This window comes from Nicotiana tabacum, chromosome 22 (assembly GCF_000715075.1).
Source record: "Nicotiana tabacum cultivar K326 chromosome 22, ASM71507v2, whole genome shotgun sequence".
Classification (NCBI taxonomy): domain Eukaryota; kingdom Viridiplantae; phylum Streptophyta; class Magnoliopsida; order Solanales; family Solanaceae; genus Nicotiana; species Nicotiana tabacum.
In genome coordinates, this window is record NC_134101.1 from 222,986,705 (window position 1) to 223,008,146 (window position 21,442).

The 21,442-nt window shown below is 39.2% G+C and overlaps 2 protein-coding genes across 4 annotated transcripts; one reads left to right on the plus strand and one right to left on the minus strand.

Annotated features, from left to right (window-relative positions):
• Positions 1-2,451: 2,451 nt before the first annotated feature.
• Positions 2,452-15,045, minus strand: LOC142176447 (uncharacterized). 2 transcript variants are annotated; one of them, XM_075244241.1, is made up of 2 exons: positions 14,485-15,045; positions 2,452-11,691 (listed from the first exon to the last, which is right to left on the minus strand). In XM_075244241.1, exon 2 carries the CDS (start codon positions 8,773-8,775, stop codon positions 7,774-7,776), a length of 1,002 nt encoding a protein of 333 aa, XP_075100342.1. In that variant the 5' UTR covers positions 8,776-11,691; positions 14,485-15,045; the 3' UTR covers positions 2,452-7,773. The 2 variants fall into 2 exon arrangements, with proteins under 2 accessions (XP_075100342.1, XP_075100341.1); XM_075244240.1 differs by having other exon boundaries at positions 2,452-14,296.
• Positions 15,046-19,669: 4,624 nt separating this feature from the next.
• Positions 19,670-21,254, plus strand: LOC142175679 (glucan endo-1,3-beta-glucosidase, acidic). Of its 2 annotated transcripts, none has more exons than XM_075242596.1 (2): positions 19,670-19,823; positions 20,167-21,254. In XM_075242596.1, the coding sequence occupies exons 1-2, from the start codon at positions 19,742-19,744 to the stop codon at positions 21,114-21,116; spliced, it is 1,032 nt and encodes a 343-aa protein (XP_075098697.1). In that variant the 5' UTR covers positions 19,670-19,741; the 3' UTR covers positions 21,117-21,254. The 2 variants fall into 2 exon arrangements, with proteins under 2 accessions (XP_075098697.1, XP_075098698.1); XM_075242597.1 differs by having other exon boundaries at positions 19,691-20,081.
• Positions 21,255-21,442: the final 188 nt, after the last annotated feature.

Consider the following 21,442-nt stretch of genomic DNA (forward strand, 5'->3'; position numbering starts at 1 on the left):
GTATAAATAAGGGTGGGAGTATAAAGGAGTTTTTCCAATTAAAGGACAATCGACACGGGATTTATTATTAAAAAGAATTCAGAGTCGCCACTTGGGAAATTAATGGTGTCCCAAGTCACCGGTTGAATCCCGAATCGAGGAAAAGATTGACTCTGTTTAACAGTCCGCGAACCAAAAATCCAGGTAAGGAATTTCGTTAATCCGGGAGAAGGTGTTAGGTATTCCCGAGTTCCGTGGTTCTAGCACGGTCGCTCAACTGTTATATTTGTCCTATTTATCTGATTTTAAACACTTTTAAACCTATGTGCATTTTTAAAACTTTAACCGCTTTTAGTTATTTTTAGGAATATTGCAATGCTATTAAAACACGTCTCAAACCACGTCACATAAATGCACCCGTGGTCTTTGACATATTTTAACATCGTTGAGATTTGGATTTGGGTCCGGAGTTTAGGAAGGTAAATTATTTAACTAACGCGCCTAGAGAAATTGCGCGTTTGCAACTTTGCGAGGGCCATGGAACATTTGCTAAATGGCACGCCTCGATTCAAAATAAGTTAAAATTAGTTAAGTGAGGGCCATACATTATGGGATTCATTTGTGAATGGCACACCTCACTTTATTTCAAAAAGATTCGTACTCAACTAATTCTGATTTCACACATGTAGAAATTTATAGATCTAATTCTGAAAGCTTCACTAACAAACGGGAGGCTGCCAAGGATATTATGGCCGATTATAAAGAGACAAATAGCCAAACCTTTACAGCAATTATGCAGTAGATCCAGACAAAAAAACTGCAGCATATATAAAGTAAAATCTTTATCTAAAGGTAATTGGGCATTGTATTAAAGTGGAATTTATACGTATGGCCAATTATTTGGGATCAATCAACATCTGCTAGTAGTAGTCATCTCTATTGCAAAGGAAGAAGATTCAAAAGGAGGCAATTGTAGGAGACCGTATCACAATAATAGCAAAACAGGAACATGTGCCCTTAACCAACGCACCATCAAGGGCGGAGCTTTGTATTTTCGAAAACATGACTTTACAGCACGATCGGAATCAGAACCTCAACCGAAGACCGGCAGCAACAAATTGAAAACAAATTTCAGCTCAATACTTCAGAAATCAAGCTAAGCACGTTAGTCGAATTCATTCAAATCAATTAACTCAAACGATCTAGTCCAAGTTCAGCTATAACTCAAACTTTCCAAAATTTTCAGCACATATGGAACTTAAGCACATCACAGCCACTCTATTAAACACAACCAAGCATGCTTCGCAAATTCGATACATCTGTAATTCCCCACCAGAATTTGATGACAGTGATATAAGTTAAACAGGTTTAAATCTTCTAACATACAAATTACTCAGAAAAGGATTCAATCATATAAAGATAACAAGTGTATCTAAATTTCATGGAGAGGAACAAAAGACACGTTTCGTATTATGTCCAAGTAAAACTTGAATTCATAGTTGAATACCTAGTTGGGCAAGAGATTGAAAGAGCCAAAGAAAAACACAACAAAGAGGGCTGAAGTTCGGCAAACACGAGCAGAATTAGAACGGAACCTCGAGAAACAACTGGGAACTCAACTTGGCACCACGAATCTCGAATCGGACATGTACTCAAACCCAAATATCAATCAAATTCCAATTTTTGCGACAAATAAACCCAGCCAAAAATTCTCTCCCTCCGTACCGATTTTCTGTCTGTTCTCTCTGCTATGTGTGCATGTGTGTGTTCAGTGACTGAAATCCACGAAAAGATGAAGTTTCGCTGTAGGGGGGCGTTTTTGGCTGACGAAGTTGATGAAGAAAAAGAAGACGGCTCAGGGGTGTTGTTTGGGGAGCCAGCGTTCAGGGGTTTTCGCTCCAGAGGAAGCCATGGAATTTTTTGTTGTTTCTTTTATGGAGACCGTCGATCAGGAGGGTGGGTCTCCTATGTATTTTGTTGAGAAGATGAAGTTACAGGGGAATAGGGTCTTTTGTGCGCAGCTGCTCCTCAGCTTTTTTTTTAGCCTTTTCTTCATTATCCCCCCACCCCTTTAGTCTTAGGCTTTTACTCATTTTTATATTGTAGGTTTTTTTGGTAGTGTTTTAGGTTAAGGGGTATGTGCCTAGGAATTATAGGCTTGACAATTGTGGGCTAGGTCCAAAATTAGGCCTAAAACTGGGTTGTTCGAGCCCAAATTCTATTCTTTCGCTGCGAACGAGATTATAAATACGGGCCCATTTATTAATTAATTAATCCTACTATTCAAATAAAACTAACCATTAAAACAAACCTATTTTTGGCATTTTCAAATATCATATTAAAATAAAAACACGATACTATTTTTATATATTTTTAAGACTTTTTTTAATATTAAAAATGACTACAAAACATTAACGAACCTATTTTGTGATTTTTGTTTTCTTGTAATAAAATAAAGTAAACGAGCCAAAATTACTTGAAATATCTATATTATGCCTAAATTAAATATTTTACGCTAATATATAAAAACTCATGGGGAGGGTCAAAAATCATATGTCTACACCTACCCCTCTTTGACTGGAAACGTTCAGAGTTTTCAGATAAAGACTGACTAGACAGGTTTTTGACCCGACCCTTATTTGGAGGGACTAACACTAAGAGAGAGGGGAATGTGACCGAGCCCTAGTATCTGGGCTGCCTACATATCCTTGGCTATAAAGGAATCAGGTCATGTGTAGTTCAGAGATGAGTGAGATGACGTAGTATGCCGAGATGGAAATCCGGTTGAGGTGCCGTTCCGACGAGGTTCCGGTCCGCGGTCCCTGTTATTACATCAAAAAATCAAATGAAAAAGACTAACTAAACCTTTCAACTACGAGTTACAAGGTTCCTATCTATAAGTCTTCTGAAGCTTGATCTTGAGTCTTGAATGGTTCTTCATGCAGACATCAGATTTGAACCTTGGCGCTTGTTAGCTGCAGGTGCTAGCTCGTTCTTCTACAGCTTTTGGATCAAGACCGGACATGTAGTGCTTGTGACTTCCACCATGTCTTAAGCAGTTCACATCTTTCATCAACTTCTGCATTTGGATTCACTTCTTGCATTTCTCTCTTTTTTCTTTATTGTGACTAACTTTTGTTGATCACCTCAGACTGTTGACTTGCATTCTTGCCGTGAGATTCTTTAGTTGCTGACTTGAATTGCAATCTGAGATGCTTTTCCTTTTCTTTAGGTGGACGCCTGATTGTTGAACTCGAACCGTCTTCTCTTGTTACTTGACACTGTTTTCCCTTTCACCTTGAACCATTTTTCCCTGAAACTTGAACTGTCTTCCTTCGAAACTGCTTTCCCTAGAAACTTGAGTTGTCTCCCCTTGTTCTCCAGGTAGGCGCCTGATTACAACAAAATAGACAAAACAAAGAAATTTTTCTGCCCCAGTTTGCACTAGGAAGATTTGTGAGTTATTAGCAAAATTGTAAACCACTTGTACTATTGATGAAATGATGACAGTAAACTAAAGAATAGACTATGAAAACTATAAACTAAGTTTGACTAAAGTAAAAACTGACCCTATTCTCCAGGCGGGGCTCCTGACTGCTGAACTTGAAATGTATTCCCTGCTCTCCAGGCGGGCTCCTGACTGCTGATGTGAAATGTATTCCCTGTTCTTCATGCGGGCTCCTGACTGCTGGACTTGAAAAGTATTCCCTGCTCTCCAGGCGGGCTCCTGACTTCTAACTTGAAATGTATTCTGTGCTCTCCAGGCGGGCTCCTGATTTCAAAAGAGACAAAACAAAGAATTTGAAAGATAAAACTTATATTGTACTCCCTTGTTCTCTAGGCGGGCTCCTGACTGCTGTGCTTGAATGTATTCTCTGTTCTCTAGGTGGGCTCCTGACTTCAAAATAGAAAGAATAAAGAATTTGAAAGCTAAAACTTAAATTGTACTCCCTTGTTCTCCAGGCGGGCTTCTGACTACTGCATTTGAAAGTACTCCCTGCTCTCCAGGCGGGCTCCTAACTTCAAAATAGACAAAACAAAGAATTTGAAAGCTAAAACTTAAATTGTACTCCCTTGTTCTCCAGGCGGGCTCCTGACTGTTGTGCTTGAAAGTATTCCCTGCTCTCCAGGCAGGCTCCTGACTTCAAAATAGACAAAACAAAGAAAATTTTCTGCCCCAATTTGGTGGCTGGGGACAGATGTGAGTGTAAAACTAAATCATATTACTAAGGATTTGAAATCTAGGTCCTATTATTCAGGGTGTCCTAACAACTCTTAACTAAACGATTTTAAATCTAAGTTATATCTTCTACAGGTATGACTTCTGCTAAATCTTGCTATCTAAGAGGATCTTTAAACTACTCCTCATTATCCAGGAGGGTCCTGAAAATCAAAAGTATAATTTTATCTTAAGAGTGACAACTTTTATGGCTGAATTATACAACCCTACAGCAGACTTTACGTTAAATGTTGTTATCTAATCGAAATCTTAAAGCTAGTTCCCATTATTCAGGAGGGTCCTGAAAATCCGTAATTGAATCCTATCTCGAACATGCAAACTTCTAAGCCAACTTATATTCCTTTGGGATACATTTATGATAGATTATGTTATTTCTGAACTTTAAACTAGGTCCCATTTTCCAGGAGGGTCCTGAAAATCAAAAATCAAACCTGTTTGGTGACTGCCTTTCTCCACGGAGGGTTTCTCTGAAACAAACGAGATTTCTGTCCATGTTTCAATCAAAGAAAAATCTTGTTAGTTTAAAATGTGGTGGTTGGTTTGTGGCCTTGACTTTGAGGGCGATTGCTCCTTTACTTCCCATGATAACTGATTTCCACTCGAGGACCTTGCTTGCTTATGGACTAACCACTTTCTCTGTCATCCTTATCACAGAAAATACCCCTTTTCCGTTCAGACCCAATTCCCTTTATCTGTTGCATTGCTCATGAACTGACATTTACCAACTTTTGTGTTTCACCGAAAATACCTTAGACCCGTCCACCTAACACCCTCCATTTGTTGCATCGTGCTCTTGTGTTGACATGTACTGCACCTTTGTGTTTCTCATGAATTCCAAAGCACGTTAATTGCCATACACTTAGTGCGCATATTGTTCTTTCCTGACTTAAATCATTGGCCTTGGCCTTGAAGTCTATTTTTCCCTTACTTGTCACGATAAATTTGATTTCTGCTTGGAAGACCTCGCTTGTCACTGTTTAAACACTTTCTTTGTTGATCTCATCACAGAGAATAACTTTGACCCGTTCACCCAACATCCTCTATTTGTTTCACTGTTCCGAACTGAAATATACCAAACCTTTGTATTTCACATGGACCCTAAGGCATGTTGATTGTTACCAACTCAGTGCGCTTGTTGTTTTTTCCTGACTTATGACACTGATGTGCTAGCCAGATCCCGTTTTGTGCAATTGGAAAGTTGGTGGCAGATTTTGAAGTCATTTCTCCTTATTTTGACCAAACAGACAAAAGGAACAGAGTAAAGGACCAAGGAAAGAGATGATTCCTAACAAGAAAGCTACGAAGTAGAAACCTATCAGATGTGGATACCAACTCTAATGACCACCATGACATGCACCTGTTGATTAAGTGGCCTAAGCTGTCAAACAAGTCTGATGTTCAACTCTTGTTATACCTCTAAACCGTGAAACTGGGCGTCAATGCTCCGATTATCCAATCTGATTCACAATCCTTATTCGACTTGTAGTACCCGAAGGGTTTTCACCATCAAGCCTCTCTTATTTTGTTCTTTCTCTCAACTTTACCATCGCCTTATGGTGCCCGTGAAGGTTTTCACCAAAAAGACTCTCTCATTTTTAACATTTCCCTGCTTGGACCAAAGTGTTGCCCCTGATATGCATTACCTCTCATTGTTTGACCTGGCATTTCTCGAAGACTGATCGGAAGGTCTTTCTTTGGACCGTAATGTGAGCTTTTCGATAGGGTTAAAAATAAAGGATATTAAAGGCTCAAAACAATTCACATGGGTTCAAAATTACAACTTTCGGAATCAGATTTCTTACAACAACCACAACCTCTGCCCCAGTGTCTTGCTTGGGGACTTTTGGATTTTTATTTTGATGGGACTGAACCGTGAGGCTGCCTACGTATCCTTAAAAGGAATCAAGTCGAACGTAGTTCATGTCATATGGATTACTCTGTTGTTGTGATTTTTCTTTTCTCTTTTTCTTTTCTTTTCTTTTCTTTCTTCCTTTTTCTCTTTTTGTTGTTTTGTTGTTTTTTCTTTCTTCTTTTTCCTCTTTTTTTTTCTTCCTTTGTCTTCTTTCTTTTCTTTTTTTTTTCAATTTTCATTTTTCCTTCTCTCCTGTTTCGTTCTATTCTTTTCTCATTTTCCTTTACTTATCTTTCACGCTTGTGTTCTGATCTTTGCTACTGATTCCGAAAGAGGGGTATGAAGGAAAATAAACAAAGCTCAAAGGGGTAACGAAGGATAAGGTGTTTAGATAGCAGAACAAAATGCCTTCGTCATTTCAATCTTCAAAACATGCCAAGTACAAACAATACAATTAAACAAACCAAGGAAAACATTCGTAACATCTTTTGATTATGCCAGACTTGATGACCATATCCACGCATTCGCCTTCTACATCTGTTACATACAAAGCACCATTGGACAACACCCTCACTCTCATTACCATGAACGACCCCTACAAATTTGGGGCAAACTTGCCGTTATCTTCACCCGATGCAGCATGATGCATTTCAATAGTGTATTTTTATGTTCTATCCGCCCCAGTTTCACACAATTCGGGCTTGAAGTGATCTCAAAATGCCTTCACTTATTTTCCTTTAATGTCCCTACATCTTCAACATTATTTCATTGCTTCGTGACTAAATTGACTTTTTAAGACCAGGCCGAGAATTACACATACATGTCATGTCACTAGACTCAACAGGAAAAGAATTGCAGAAATAAAGGAGAACTAAACAAAAGAAAATGGCTAGAAATAATAGAAAACATGAAATTGCATTAGACAGTCGCTAAAACGGTTCGAACAACAAGATAAGCAAACTAAACTGGGATCACAAACCTGGAACAAACCTAGACAACACTAAACGAGCTACTACGACTAAACAAACTAGGCAAAATAAAAGGATAGAGGGATTTGAGTCGCAAGACAATATCCGAATTACAACCCTTAAAATAACCCGGACAACAGAAACGACAACAAAATAAACCACCAAGACTCCCCCAGCTAGACAAGAGATGGAGCGTCTTTCCAATTACCAAGCACGACATCTTAGCCACTAAGCTCCGCATCAATATTGCCAAGATTATCACCTTCAACATTATCAACTTTAATCAACAAGTTCCCACGAGGATTCGCATTCTTCCTGTCACTGTCATTGCTCACAATTACCCCTTCCTAAATCATTCTTTCTATTTCCCTTTTCAAAGATCGGCAATCTTCAATGCTATGCCCTTGGACATTAGAGTGGTACTTGCATCGAACAGTAGAATCAAAGCCTTTCGCATATGGGTCTGGAGTATAGCCGAGGAGCAGCTCAATCAGGCCAGAATACTTTAGCTTTTCAAACAAGCTTGTGTAGGATTCTCCGATGGGCGTGAAATTGTCTGTTTGCCTTTGTTTCCCTCCATGGCTCAGTTTCCTAGGATTGTTGGATGCTTGAAAATGCTGTGAAGGCCTACGTGAATTTCGGGATGTTGGTGCTCGCCCTAGGGAGTGACACGGTAGTTGGACAGATGGCCGGATGTTGTTCGATGGATAATACTGGGGTGGCTTATGTGGAGTTTAGGGATGTTCATGAGGTCGGTATTGAGGCTGAGAGCGTTTAGCAAGAACGACCACCGGACCATGTCGTTGGCGGAGGGAGTGACCTAGCGGTTGAACATATGACCGGTCATTGTTCGAAGGATAATGGTGAGGTGGATTATGTGGGGCTCGGGGATAGGTTTGGGGTTGGAATTGAGGCTGAGGACGTTTGGCAAGAACGACCACTGGACCCTGTCGTCGGCGGGGCTCAGCAAGATCTTTTCTATCAATGGGAGGATCATTCCGAGCAACTTGTTCATTCCATCTGAGCCAAAAGTCCCTAAAACTTTCTTTGGGTTTCTTTTCCATATGAGATAGGGAGGAGTGGTCTGGGACAATGTCTATATTGTACTGAAAGTGTCGCACAAAATCTTGACCCATGTCGCCTATTGTAGGCCATTTATTGATATCTTGATGATTATGCCATTCCAAAGCTGCCCCAGTCAAACTCGTATTGAAATGCGCCATCAACAAATCATCTTTCTCGCTAACACTTCTCATTTTACTGCAATAATCCCTCAAATGCGCTACCGGATCTCCATACCCATCAAGCAAGTTAAACTTTGGCACTTTAAACCCCGCAGGCAGATGAACGTCGGGGGACATAGACAATTCCTTGTGAGATACGCTACCCTGGTCTCCCATTCCTTGCTTGTTCTTTGAGGGTTGTTCTATGCCTTTCAGCCTCGTGGATGCCCCATCTTTCCCTTTTCTTCCTGTGGACTTTTCATTTTCAACCTGAGGCTCATCCCTTGGGCCCTGTTTGTATGAGTAGGAAACCTTGTGGGCAACCTCTGAGGGGTAATATTGGGCATCATGAGCTTGGAGATAAGTGGGTGGATCTGGAGAGTATGGAGGATCATCTGGCATTGTGTCCGGAGTTTGGGTGAGGGCAGCATCTAAGAAACTAGGTGGTGGCGGAGGTGGTGCTCTCCCGGTCATCCAGGCATGGTACATGCCCACCATGTGTCGTCTCAACATCTTTACCTCTTCAACCAACCCATTGTCCTGTTCAACCAACTGCTTTCTGGCACCGGTATCAACCAACTCAGTTCTGTTGTTATCTGCTATTGCCTTTTGCCTTTATGTTGTAGAGAAGAGTTGCCACCACAAACCAACCACCTTTCTGCTATGAATATGACGAAATTGAAGCCATCAAATTAGCGTTAGAGCATTTAACATATTGGTAACCGCACATTTGGGGAATGAATGCACCTAAGCAATTAACAGTTTTCTATTATGCATTTGCTCGACTGCTTGCGTCATCCCAGCCTTTTCCTTGTTTCTGATTGCAAACTTTTCTCTTTCTTTGCTTTTCTTTGTTTTTCTTTTTTTTCTCCTTTCCCTCTTGTTTTGTCATTGCTTCTTCCTCTTATTTTCTCTCTTTTCTTTTCTTTTTCTCTCTTGTTTTTTCCTCTCTTTTTCTTTTTTTTTCTTTTCTTTACTCTTTTTCTCTTTTGTTTTTCCTCTCTTTTTCTTTTTCTTTTTCTTTTTCTCTCTTGTTTTCTTTTGGTTATGGTCGAATCCTATGGAGATTGCCTACGTATCATGACCCCGAATGAATCAGACCGAGCGTAGTTCTGGGGGATAAGTGTGAAATAAAACATTTTTGGGATTTTTAGTTTTTATAAAAACAAATGCTTCGATTACAAAGACTCAACACTAACAAATTCTAAAAGAAACTAACAGACTCTAATGCAAAGACGAAATACAGACTCCGAAGATAAACTATCATACTCCAACAAAAGAAAATACAGACTCAAAAACAATTGATAGACTTCAGCAGAAAGAAAATACAAACTCAATATGACTGACAGACTTTAACAGAAAAGGAAATACAGACTCAAATGAAAAATCATGAATACATCAATGCTCCTGGTGTCTGCAAGACATCATTCGGTCTCGCCGTGGGCCTATATGCAAGATCCCTTTGGAGTCGGTCCAAATCATTCATTATCTTTTTAACAAATGTCATCACTGCTGCGAAGAAGGTAGTGCGAGTCATATCCTCACAGATCTGGCACTTCATAATGATGTAGTCAGCGAAGTTTCTAATTCTCTCTCTTATGATGCCTTTTTCTTGTAACAAACGCCCAATCTGCTAGGCCCTGGCTTCCAAAATTTGCTCGGCCACGTGGTTCTGCTCCTGATATAGTTGCAAATCTATTTCTAATTGCACCAATGATGTATAACAATGTTCCCTTTCAACTTTGAAGTCTTTTGCCTGTTTGATCATTTTGTTTTCCGTGGCGATGACCCTTTTCTTTAACCCTGCAATCTTATTGTCGTACTTTTCTTTTAACTGCTTAACCAGGCATGCTCGTTCATCTGCGTTTTTAGCCAATTGCTTTCGAACCTTGGCTAGTTTGCTTTCTGCTTTGTTCAATCAAAACTATAGTCGTTTACTTTCTGCCTCAGGTTAGCTATGAGTTTTCCATCTCTGTCGCTTCGGGCTAGATTTTCTACCGCTACTTTCATTTTCTGAATTTGAGCTCGAAGGGCCTCATTTTCTTTGGCTAGCCTTTTCTTTTCTCCTTCATCCACCACAACTTGCAAGCTTCTCTCGAATTGAAGTTCTCTGATTTGCTTTTCCAATTTTCCTATTGTGGCTCTGTACTCGTTTTCCCTAGCCAACCAAACCCATTGTTCTTGTGACGCCTCAATAAATTCCTGAAGGTGGGGTCTTTTGGCCGGCCTTCCAAACTCAATTTCTCTTCTGTACCAAGCAAGGTATCCTGGTGAAACCTCACCCTTGGATCGATCACGTACACAGGTATTGGCTGTTAAGTATTGACATTCGCTCCAGATTTGACGGACTGGTGCTTCATGAAACTGACCGTTAGGTCCGATCTTAACTACCTGAGCACTAAGATCTTCATCTCTCGGAACTATCTAGCATCTCCCCAGCTGCCTCAAAACCAGATATGGGGCATAAGGCTGGATGCTCCTAAGTCCCATCAAGAGGAAATGAGGCCCGGTGGCTGGCATGTATATGACTTCATCTACCGGCAGCCATCCAAATGTCCACTCTATTTGATTTGCAGTGATGGAATGGAGGCGTGTTACCCACTTTGTGACCCCTTCTGGCAACTTGATTCTGTCAACCCTCGTGTCAAATTCTTCTATGCATGTCTTTTCTGTCGACCCATAACTCATGCATTGAGGACGATGGCATAAGTGTTCGATCATCCACGTCTGCAATAACACGTTGCTTCCCTCGAAAAAGTCTCGTCCAGCTTTGTAGGCTGTGAGAGCGCGGAAGATTTCAGCTACTATCATGGGCGCGAGGGTACTGTTGGCCTGAGTAAGCAAAGTGCTAACAACCACAGATACTCGTATGTCCATATTCCCGTCTTTTCTAGGAAGCACCACGAGTCCCAAAAAGGCCACCATAAAAGCAAAACACATATGTTCTTCCCACTTAAGGCGGTTTCCTATGCTGCAAATTTTGTTTTCGACTTGTTGAACCCCTCTATATGACCATATCTGTTGTATATGAACTGCAAAGTACAAAAACCGGCTGCCAAGTCTGGGTTGTGGACCCCCCTGCTTATTTTCAAAGAGTCTAGGAATCTGTGCACGGCTACGGCCCTTGGAGCAATCAGGTACTAGTGTCTCAGGGGAACTTTAGGACTCCCAATATATCCGGTTATTTCTTCCAATGTTGGGATAAGTTCAAAATATGAGAAGTGAAATACGTTGTGGGCCGGGTCCCTAAATGTAACCAACGCCTTTATGATGTCTTCCCTAGGATTAATCTTCAGCAACCTAGTGAGGCCTCCCAGATATAGATTGACCGTGTCTTGTCCCGATTTACCCAGATCATCCCACCACATATGCAATTCCAAAGGGATCTTGTTCAGGACTGTTATTGGCAAATTCTGACTCGTGCTCATTCTGCACATTTATTAGGGTGGTTAAGCAAAAATCGCGATTCAATTGACTCAACGATAACACAAACACCTTTCTTCTTTTTTTCATTTAAAAATAAAATCCGGTTTTGCCAATACGGCCTTTCAGCACATCGAGGACGAAGATTTTAAGGCTGTGTTGGCTATTCGGTAAAAACCTTGAAAAACGACCACTGGCGGCTGTTCTTGCAAAAGCAGCCTTCCGGCACCCTTTTAGGGGCATTTCGGCTATTTTTGACAAGGATGGCATCACCCTAATTATTTTCAAATAAAAGTAAAATTTTGTTCTTTTGGCTATTTTCGCAAAAAGTGAAGTTGGACCCGATGGGGGTTACCTACGTATCTCACACCCTGTGAGAATCAAACTGGCGTAGTTTGGGCAGATAAAACGAACTATTTTTGAAAACAAGACTCTTCTTTTTTTTCATTTCATTAGCAAATAAAACAAACTATTTTTGAAAATAAAAACTCTCTCTTTTTTACATTGGCAAATAAAACAAACTATTTTTGTAAACACAAACTTTTTTTTTCTTCTCTTTTTTTCCATTTTCTCGAAAATTCGGCAGAGTTTCGGCACTATTTGGACATTGTTTTTTTTCAAAACAGACTATTAACTCTCTTTAACCCTCATACTGCTATCTCTCTTTCCTCAACCTTTCAGATATTCAAAAGTCGGTCAGCATGCCAGTCTGAAGCAAATAAATGCACAAGTAGCAAGTAAGATGCATCAGGATTGTCTTTTTCATTTTTGGTGCACCTGTCCTAGACAGACCCAACCCCTGTGTTGAACCTCCAAAGTCAAATGCACATTATGCAAACAAACGTTCCAACTAGGGATCCGGCATGAAGCTGAGTTATTCTAGGTTTAAAACCTGGGTATTTGTTCTAGACTGTGTACCCGAGCGGATAACTCGAGTCGAGGAGGGGGCTACATACCGGGAACCAAATGTCTATCCGACTTAGTAACTTGTCCGAGACTCTTTCTTATTTCAAGCTATGACACTAACAGAATAGGGAGTCTCGACCAGCGAGCACATCCCCGAAGATGAGAGGAGAAGGGTTTCGTAGCAGTTTATATACAGTCCAGATAATATCAAAGCGGCAAAAAGCGTCACTTAGCACATTAGGCTCAAACATGTAACAAAATCAGATAAAGCCAAATATAACAATTTATCTAAGCTCGAATTCTGAACCCTGAACCAGAGATTCTGGGTTCGATCCCTAGCAGAGTCGCCAGAGCTGTCACACCTTATTTTTTACCTACACCCCCGGAAAGGGTGTATAAATAAGGGTGGGAGTATAAAGGAGTTTTTCCAATTAAAGGACAATCGATACGGGATTTATTATTAAAAAGAATTCAGAGTCGCCACTTGGGAGATTAATGGTGTCCCAAGTCACCGGTTGAATCCCGAATCGAGGAAAAGATTGACTCTGTTTAACAGTCCGCGAACCAGAAATGCGGCTAAGGAATTCTGTTAACCCGAGAGAAGGTGTTAGGCATCCCTGAGTTCCGTAGTTCTAGCACGGTCGCTCAACTGTTATATTTGCCCTATTTATCTAATTTTAAACACTTTTAAACCTATGTGCATTTTTAAAACTTTAACCGCTTTTAGTCATTTTTAGGAATATTGCAACGCTATTAAAACACGTCTCAAACCACGTCACATAAATGCACCCATGGTCTTTGACATATTTTAACATCGTTGAGATTTGGATTTGGATCACATAAATGCGCACCCGAGTTTAGGAAGGTAAATTATTTAACTAACGCGCCTAGAGCGATTGCGCGTTTGCAACTTTGCGAGGGCCATAAAACATTTGCTAAATGGCACGCCTCGATTCCTAATAAGTTAAAATTAGTTAAGTGAGGGCCATACATTATGGGATTCATTTGTGAATGGCACGCTTCACTTTATTTAAAAAAGATTCGTACTCAACTAATTCTGATTTCACACATCTAGAAATTTATAGATCTAATTCTGAAAGCTTCAGTAACAAACGGGAGGCTGCCAATGATATTATGGCCGATCATACAGAGACAAATAGCCAAACCTTTAATGCAATAATGCAGTAGCACCAGACAAAAAAACTGCAGCATATATAAAGTAAAATCTTTATCTAAAGGTAATTGGGCATTGTATTAAAGTGGAATTTATACGTATGGCTAATTATTTGGGATCAATCAACATCTGCTAGTAGTAGTCATCTCTATTGCAAAGGAAGAAGATTCAAAAGGAGGCAATTGTAGGAGACTGTATCACAATAATAGCAAAACAGGAACATGTGCTACTAACCAACGCACCATCAAGGGCGGAGCTTTGTATTTCCGAAAACATGACTTTACAACACGATCGGAATCAGAACCTCAACTGAAGACCGGCAGCAACAAATTGAGAACAAATTTCAGCTCAATACTTCAGAAATCAAGCTAAGCACGCTAGTCGAATTCATTCAAATCAATTAACTTAAACGATCTAGTCCAAGTTCAGCTATAACTCAAACTTTCCAAAATTTTCAGCACATATGGACCTTAAGCACATCACAGCCACTCTATTGAACACAACCAAGCATGCTTCGCAAATTCGATACATCTGCAATTCCCCACCAGAATTTGATGACAGTGATATAAGTTAAACAGGTTTAAATCTTCTAACATACAAATTACTCAGAAAAAGATTCAATCATATAAAGATAACAAGTGTATCGAAATTTCATGGAGAGGAACAAAAGACACGTTTCATATTATGTCCAAGTAAAACTTGAATTCATAGTTGAATACCTGGTTGGGAAAGAAATGATTGAAAGAGCCAAAGAAAAACACAACAAAGAGGGCTGAAGTTCGGCAAACACGAGCAGAAATTAGATCAGAACCTCGAGCAACAGCTGGGAACTCGACTCGGCACCACGAATCTCGAATTGGACATGAACTCAAACTCAAATATCATTCAAATTCCATTTTTTGCGACAAATAAACCCAGCCAAACATTCTCTCCATCCGTCCCGATTTTCTGTAAGTTCTCTCTACTGTGCGTGCGTGTGTGTGTGTGTTCAGCGACTGAAATCCACGAAAAAGATGAAGTTTCGCTAGAGGGGGGCGTTTTTGGCTGACGAAGGTGATGAAGAAAAAGAAGACAGCTCAGGTGTGTTGTTTGGGGTGCCAGCGTTCAGGGGTTTTAGCTCCAGAGGAAGCCATGGAATTTTTTGTTGTTTCTTCTATGAAGACCGTCGATCAGGGGGTGGGTCTCCTGTGTATTTTGTTGAGAAGATGAAGTTACAGGGGAATAGGGTCTTTTGTGCGTAGCTGCTCCTCAGCTTTTTTTTCAGCCTTTTCTTCGTTATCCCCCCTTTAGTCTTAGGTTTTTACTCCTTTTTATATTGTAGGTTTTTTTGGTAGGGTTTTAGGTTAAGGTGTATGGGCCTAGGAATTATGGGCTTGGCAATTGTGGGCTAGGTCCAAAATTAGGCTAAAACTGGGTTGCTCGAGCCCATGTTCTATTCTTTCGTTGCGAACGAGATTAAAAATATGGGCCCACTTATTAATTAATTAATCCTTCTATTCAAATAAAACTAACCATTAAAACAAACCTATTTTTGGCATTTTCAAATATCATATTAAAATAAAAATACGATAGTATTTTTATATTTTTTTTTAGACTTTTTTTTTAAGATTAAAAATGACTACAAAACATTAACGAACCTATTTTTGTTATTTTGGTTTTCTTGTAATAAAATAAAGTAAACGAGCCAAAATTACTTGAAATATCTATATTATGCCTAAATTAAATATTTTACGCTAATATATAAAAAATCTTGGGGAGGGTCAAAAATCACATGTCTACTAGTTGTGACAAGGCGAAACAGTCGATATTATCAATAAGAAATTGAATGAATTTTTTCCTGAGTTCGGGGGTTAATCCCATTCCCAGGTATACCTTACGATCGGGGAGGTGTTCGATCAAAACAGCTTGCTCCTGATTGTCAATTGTCGATTTCGTTGCATCCAACTCTTCGGGGCAACGAAAGTTCGAGGAGCGAGGAAATCTTCTTCGTCGTCCTCGGGGGTCCGTATGCTCCTAGACACATCCGAGGTCGAGAGTACGGGGATCGGCTCCTCCTGGTAAACCACGAACATTTCTTTCGCCGCATGTTGTTCTCCGTATATGGTGGTTATGCCATCCTTTGTCGGAAATTTAATCATCTGGTGCAGAGTTGACAGTACTGCCCTCAGGCGTATTCACGGCCTGCCAAGCAATGCATTATACCTTATATCGCCATTGATGACATGAAATTTGAGGTTCTGAACCGTGCCAGACGTATCGACTGGAAGGGTGATTTCTCCTTTTGTTACTTTGTCGGTCATGTTTAAGCCGTGGAAGACCTGGGAGGCGGGTATGATCCGATCGAGCAAGCCAAGCTGTTCTACTTCCCCTGACCTGATTACATTGGCCGAGCTGCATGGATCCATAAGCACACATTTAACCTGAATGCTGTTTAAAAGAAACAAGATTACCAGCGCATCATTGTGTGGCTCTGCCAAGGTCTCGAGATCCTCTTCACTGAATGCGAGGGTGTCTTCGGCCACGGGATCTCGGATCGGCCCTTCCATTGTGGCAGATATTTTTGTCCGCTTGATCATGGGCCCTTGGGGAATGTCGGTCCCTCCAATAATCATATAAACGACATGCTGAAGAATCTCTTTCTGAGTCCAAGATAGATTTTGCTAGGTTTCCTGCGGAACTTTTCAGCGCGCTGGTGAACATGAGGAGCGATGACAACGCATTGGGCGTCCTGTGAGATCATACACCTTAGAGGTTGGCTCTGGTGCGTTTACAGGGTTCCGTGGTGGTATACCGACACTTGGAACAGCCACACTATTCTCTCCTCGGTTCTCGAGGTAGTTATTTTTATCTCTATTCACTAAGTTAGGCATTTCGACTTGAAATTTGAAGATCTTGGACAAGAACAGGTGTGAAAGACAACTTGTGTTATGTGATGAAACCAGCAAAAAAATTATCATTATTATTTTTAGCCTCACAGTGGGCGCCAAACTGTTTACCATGACAATGGTAAAACAATTAAATTTGATTATGAGACTCTAAAAATACGTGATCTATTTTTATGCTAGTAGTTAAGCAATTGATGCTATGTGTGTGAGACTTAGAAATGAAATAAGAGTTAAGGATAAGATGATAACCAAACTGATAGGTTAACAATCGGGGCCTCGAGCTTGTCAATTTGGGGGCCTCGAGGTCGATCTCGGAGCTCGGCTGTGAGCTATCAAAGATGATCGAGGTATGACTAACAGTTATAATAAAATCAACGAAGGCTCTTTATGGCCAATGATAAGCAATAAATGATGAACAATAATGAAGATTTAAATGGAAGTAATAATTTCAAGAGAGTATGTTAGAAAGCACAGAAAATGCTCTTGCTTATTTAGTATGGAGCAATCAATCCTTACAATATGGTAAGGACCCCCTTTATATAAAAAAATGTGGGATCCTATCATAGTGCAAACGCATTTATTACAAAGATATGGAGATGAGACAGCTAGTCGACGTCATGATGCCGTCTCAGACGAGCCTAACAGACTTTGGGAACTCCCCTCTTTTCCAATATAGTCGTTGGTCCGCATTGCCCCGAGGTCGAGCATCGACAGCCCTCGAAGGTGAACCTTGACCCCAGTCTCGAGCCTTGGGAATGTACGTTCGCGGGGCATCATAATGACGAGGAAATTGGACCCTTCGAATTCACCGTGCATACAATGGTTGTATACCAACGCGACAGCGGGCACATGAATAATATGATAAATGAAAAATATTTTAGATGCGGAATCAATAAATAATTTTTTTCTTCAGAAAATAAAAAAATATGCTGACCTGCATTTTTTACTCCATCTTTCTCACTTAACCATTGTTACATATTATGTTTACTTATATCTCAATTTACCACTTATTACGTTTATTTATCTTAGTTTATCACTATACTATAGTGTGATGATCCAATTAGTCGTTTTTGAGATCTAAAATTTCTTTTCTCTATTTGAGACCTCTCATATGTTCATTAGTAATATATGAATTGTGGGTATGGTGGCACGGGTTCCGAGGGATTTGAAGCCTTATGGAACACTTGAACTAGAACTTAAAGCCTTAAATTACGAGAATTGACCAAAGTTAATATTTTGAGTAAACAAACTTAGATTCATGATTTGAAAGTTTCATTAGGTTCGTATGACAATTTTGGACTTAATTATATGTTCAAAGTAGGATCCGAGGGGTTAGGGTATAATTCGACACTATCCAAAAAAGTTGTAAACTTATGAGTTCATAAATTGGATTTGAACTTTAATTTTGAGTTGTGATGTTTCTATATATGTTTTGAACCCTTGAACAAGTTCGTATAGAATATTTAGGCAAGATTCAAAGTCCAAATTGGACTCGACTAAATTCAGACTTCTTAGCTATAATTAAGTAAATTGTGTTCTTTTGCGTGGAAAAAGTATAACACCCCATGCAGGACAAAAGTTTGTAATTCCTCGGTCTTAATTTATGTAGCAGTAATAGATTCAGCATCGAGTATAAAAAGAAAATAAATTTTTGAAATTTATGATCTAAAGTAAGCCATATACGTTTGCGTAATTACAAAACATCTCATTAAGATAAAATAAAAAGTTTAAAGTTAAAATATTTTTAAATAAAAAAATATGTCATTCTTTATTAGATAAGCTAATTAAAGAAAAGTATATCAGATAAAATGGAACAAAGGAATACCAAGATTAATTGATCTACTTTCAAATTCAAGTATTACCTCAGCTCAACAAGAATAATTTTTTTTTGGGGGGTAAGTAATTAATTTGGTATTTGTTTAGACTTTACCCTTACCTTTTGTGAGCTAAAGAGGCTGGTTCCAATAGACCGTCGATTTAAAAAAGCCTTTTCAAAAGAGGTTTGTAAAATACAGGAATTAAAAAAAGATGAAAATACTAAAAAAGAAAAAGGAAAAATATTATAATAGTAGTAAAGAAACCAAAGCAAAAGAAGCAACAATAGTAATAAAATTAAAGAGTAAGATGATGATGGTGATGACAATGATAATACTAATAATAATAATAATAATGATGATGATGATGATGATGATGATGATGATGATGATGATGATGATGATGATGATGATGATGATGATGATGATGATGATGATGATGGGGAGAAAAGGGAGAAGATAAGGTGATCTAAACTAGACTATGTTCTTCCACAGAAAAGAGAGAAATCACTCGACGACCTACTAACATTCTACTCTAATCCTCGACTTTCATGCTCTTCTATCTCGGGTCGTGTCCTAGGTAAGTTGAAAATGTGGCATGTCTAATTACCTCTCTCCAATTCTTCTTCGGTCTACCTCTACTCTCCTTAGACCTATCATTGCCAACCTCTCGCACTAGGGCATCCATGCTCCTCCTCTTTACATACTAAAAGTATCCCAGTCGCACTTCTCGCATCTTGTCCTCCACAGAGGTCACTCCCACTCTGTCGTGAATATCTTTGTTCCTATTCTTATCTCTCCTAATATGTCCGCCATATCACCTGAAATTACTTAATTTTGTCATCTGTCACTCACCATTTAATTTTTTAAAAGGTCCAAATTTACCCCGATCAACTTTTGAGTATAGTTCAGAATTACAAGCTAGAAAAATAATAGTATTAAATCAAAGTCTACGGAGGACGAAGTTGCTCAATCTCGCATGCCGTATAGTATAGGGGCAACTTCGCCCCTTCTCCGAATATTCGACCATTTTTTCTCATAAAATTCTATGTCTCTCCATCACAACATCAGATTTGAACTTTCTACATTTTTTTTTCTTCACTTGTGACAAAAAATACACTGTTTTAATTCCATGACGTGCTTCACTGGGTGTGACTTTGGCTTTTTAAGTCTTTGTCGGTCTTCTTCTGCTTGTCTATATAAGAAGCAGCCTAATGGTTCCTTAAACACACAATTTCAGCTCAAGTGTTTCTTACTCTCTCATTTCCATTTTAGCTATGACTTTATGCATTAAAAATGGCTTTCTTGCAGCTGCCCTTGTACTTGTTGGGCTGTTAATTTGCAGTATCCAAATGATAGGTCTCTCTCTCTCACACACACACACACACACTCTCATGATACATGTACATGCACCTTGTATGATGCGGATCAACTTATGTACACTAATAGCGTAAATAATTTTTACAATATATATTAGGATTAATATATTTTAACATGTTGTGTCAGGTAATCTACCTTATTTATTAAGTCACTTATTATGAATAGTTACTTATAGTTACTTCTGGGTGACCCGACACTATAATGTTGGCTAGAGAAGAACTTAAATAGAGAATCATGGTTAGTGAGAATATTCATTTATTCGACACCAACTTATTTGGGGACTGAAACTTCTTTGTAATATACTCTTTTTCTTACAATCCAGGGGCACAATCTATTGGAGTATGCTATGGAAAACATGCAAACAATTTACCATCAGACCAAGATGTTATAAACCTATACAATGCTAATGGCATCAGAAAGATGAGAATCTACAATCCAGATACAAATGTCTTCAACGCTCTCAGAGGAAGTAACATTGAGATCATTCTCGACGTCCCACTTCAAGATCTTCAATCCCTAACTGATCCTTCAAGAGCCAATGGATGGGTCCAAGATAACATAATAAATCATTTCCCAGATGTTAAATTTAAATATATAGCTGTTGGAAATGAAGTCTCTCCCGGAAATAATGGTCAATATGCACCATTTGTTGCTCCTGCCATGCAAAATGTATATAATGCATTAGCAGCAGCAGGGTTGCAAGATCAAATCAAGGTCTCAACTGCAACATATTCAGGGATCTTAGCGAATACCAACCCGCCCAAAGATAGTATTTTTCGAGGAGAATTCAATAGTTTCATTAATCCCATAATCCAATTTCTAGTACAACATAACCTTCCACTCTTAGCCAATGTCTATCCTTATTTTGGTCACATTTTCAACACTGCTGATGTCCCACTTTCTTATGCTTTGTTCACACAACAAGAAGCAAATCCTGCAGGATATCAAAATCTTTTTGATGCCCTTTTGGATTCTATGTATTTTGCTGTAGAGAAAGCTGGAGGACAAAATGTGGAGATTATTGTATCTGAAAGTGGCTGGCCTTCTGAAGGAAACTCTGCAGCAACTATTGAAAATGCTCAAACTTACTATGAAAATTTGATTAATCATGTGAAAAGCGGGGCAGGAACTCCAAAGAAACCTGGAAAGGCTATAGAAACTTATTTATTTGCCATGTTTGATGAAAATAATAAGGAAGGAGATATCACAGAGAAACACTTTGGACTCTTTTCTCCTGATCAGAGGGCAAAATATCAACTCAATTTCAATTAATTAATGCATGGTAACATTTATTGATATATATAGTGATATGAGTAATAAGGAGAAGTAGAACTGCTATGTTTTTCTCTTCAATTGAAAATGTAACTCTGGTTTCACTTTGATATTTATATGACATGTTTATTGAGATCTCGTCTTTTGTTTTAAATTATTGCCTTCTATTGGCAAATATCTGCGTAATTTTCATTTTTTTTTAAAATACTAAGCCTCAAAAGAGTGACTACCAATATATTCTTGATTATTAATATTCCCCGTGCTTGGGGGACCGGGTGAGGTGGGGGGTGGGGGGATGACGAAAAAAGTTAATGAAAAACCGGTTT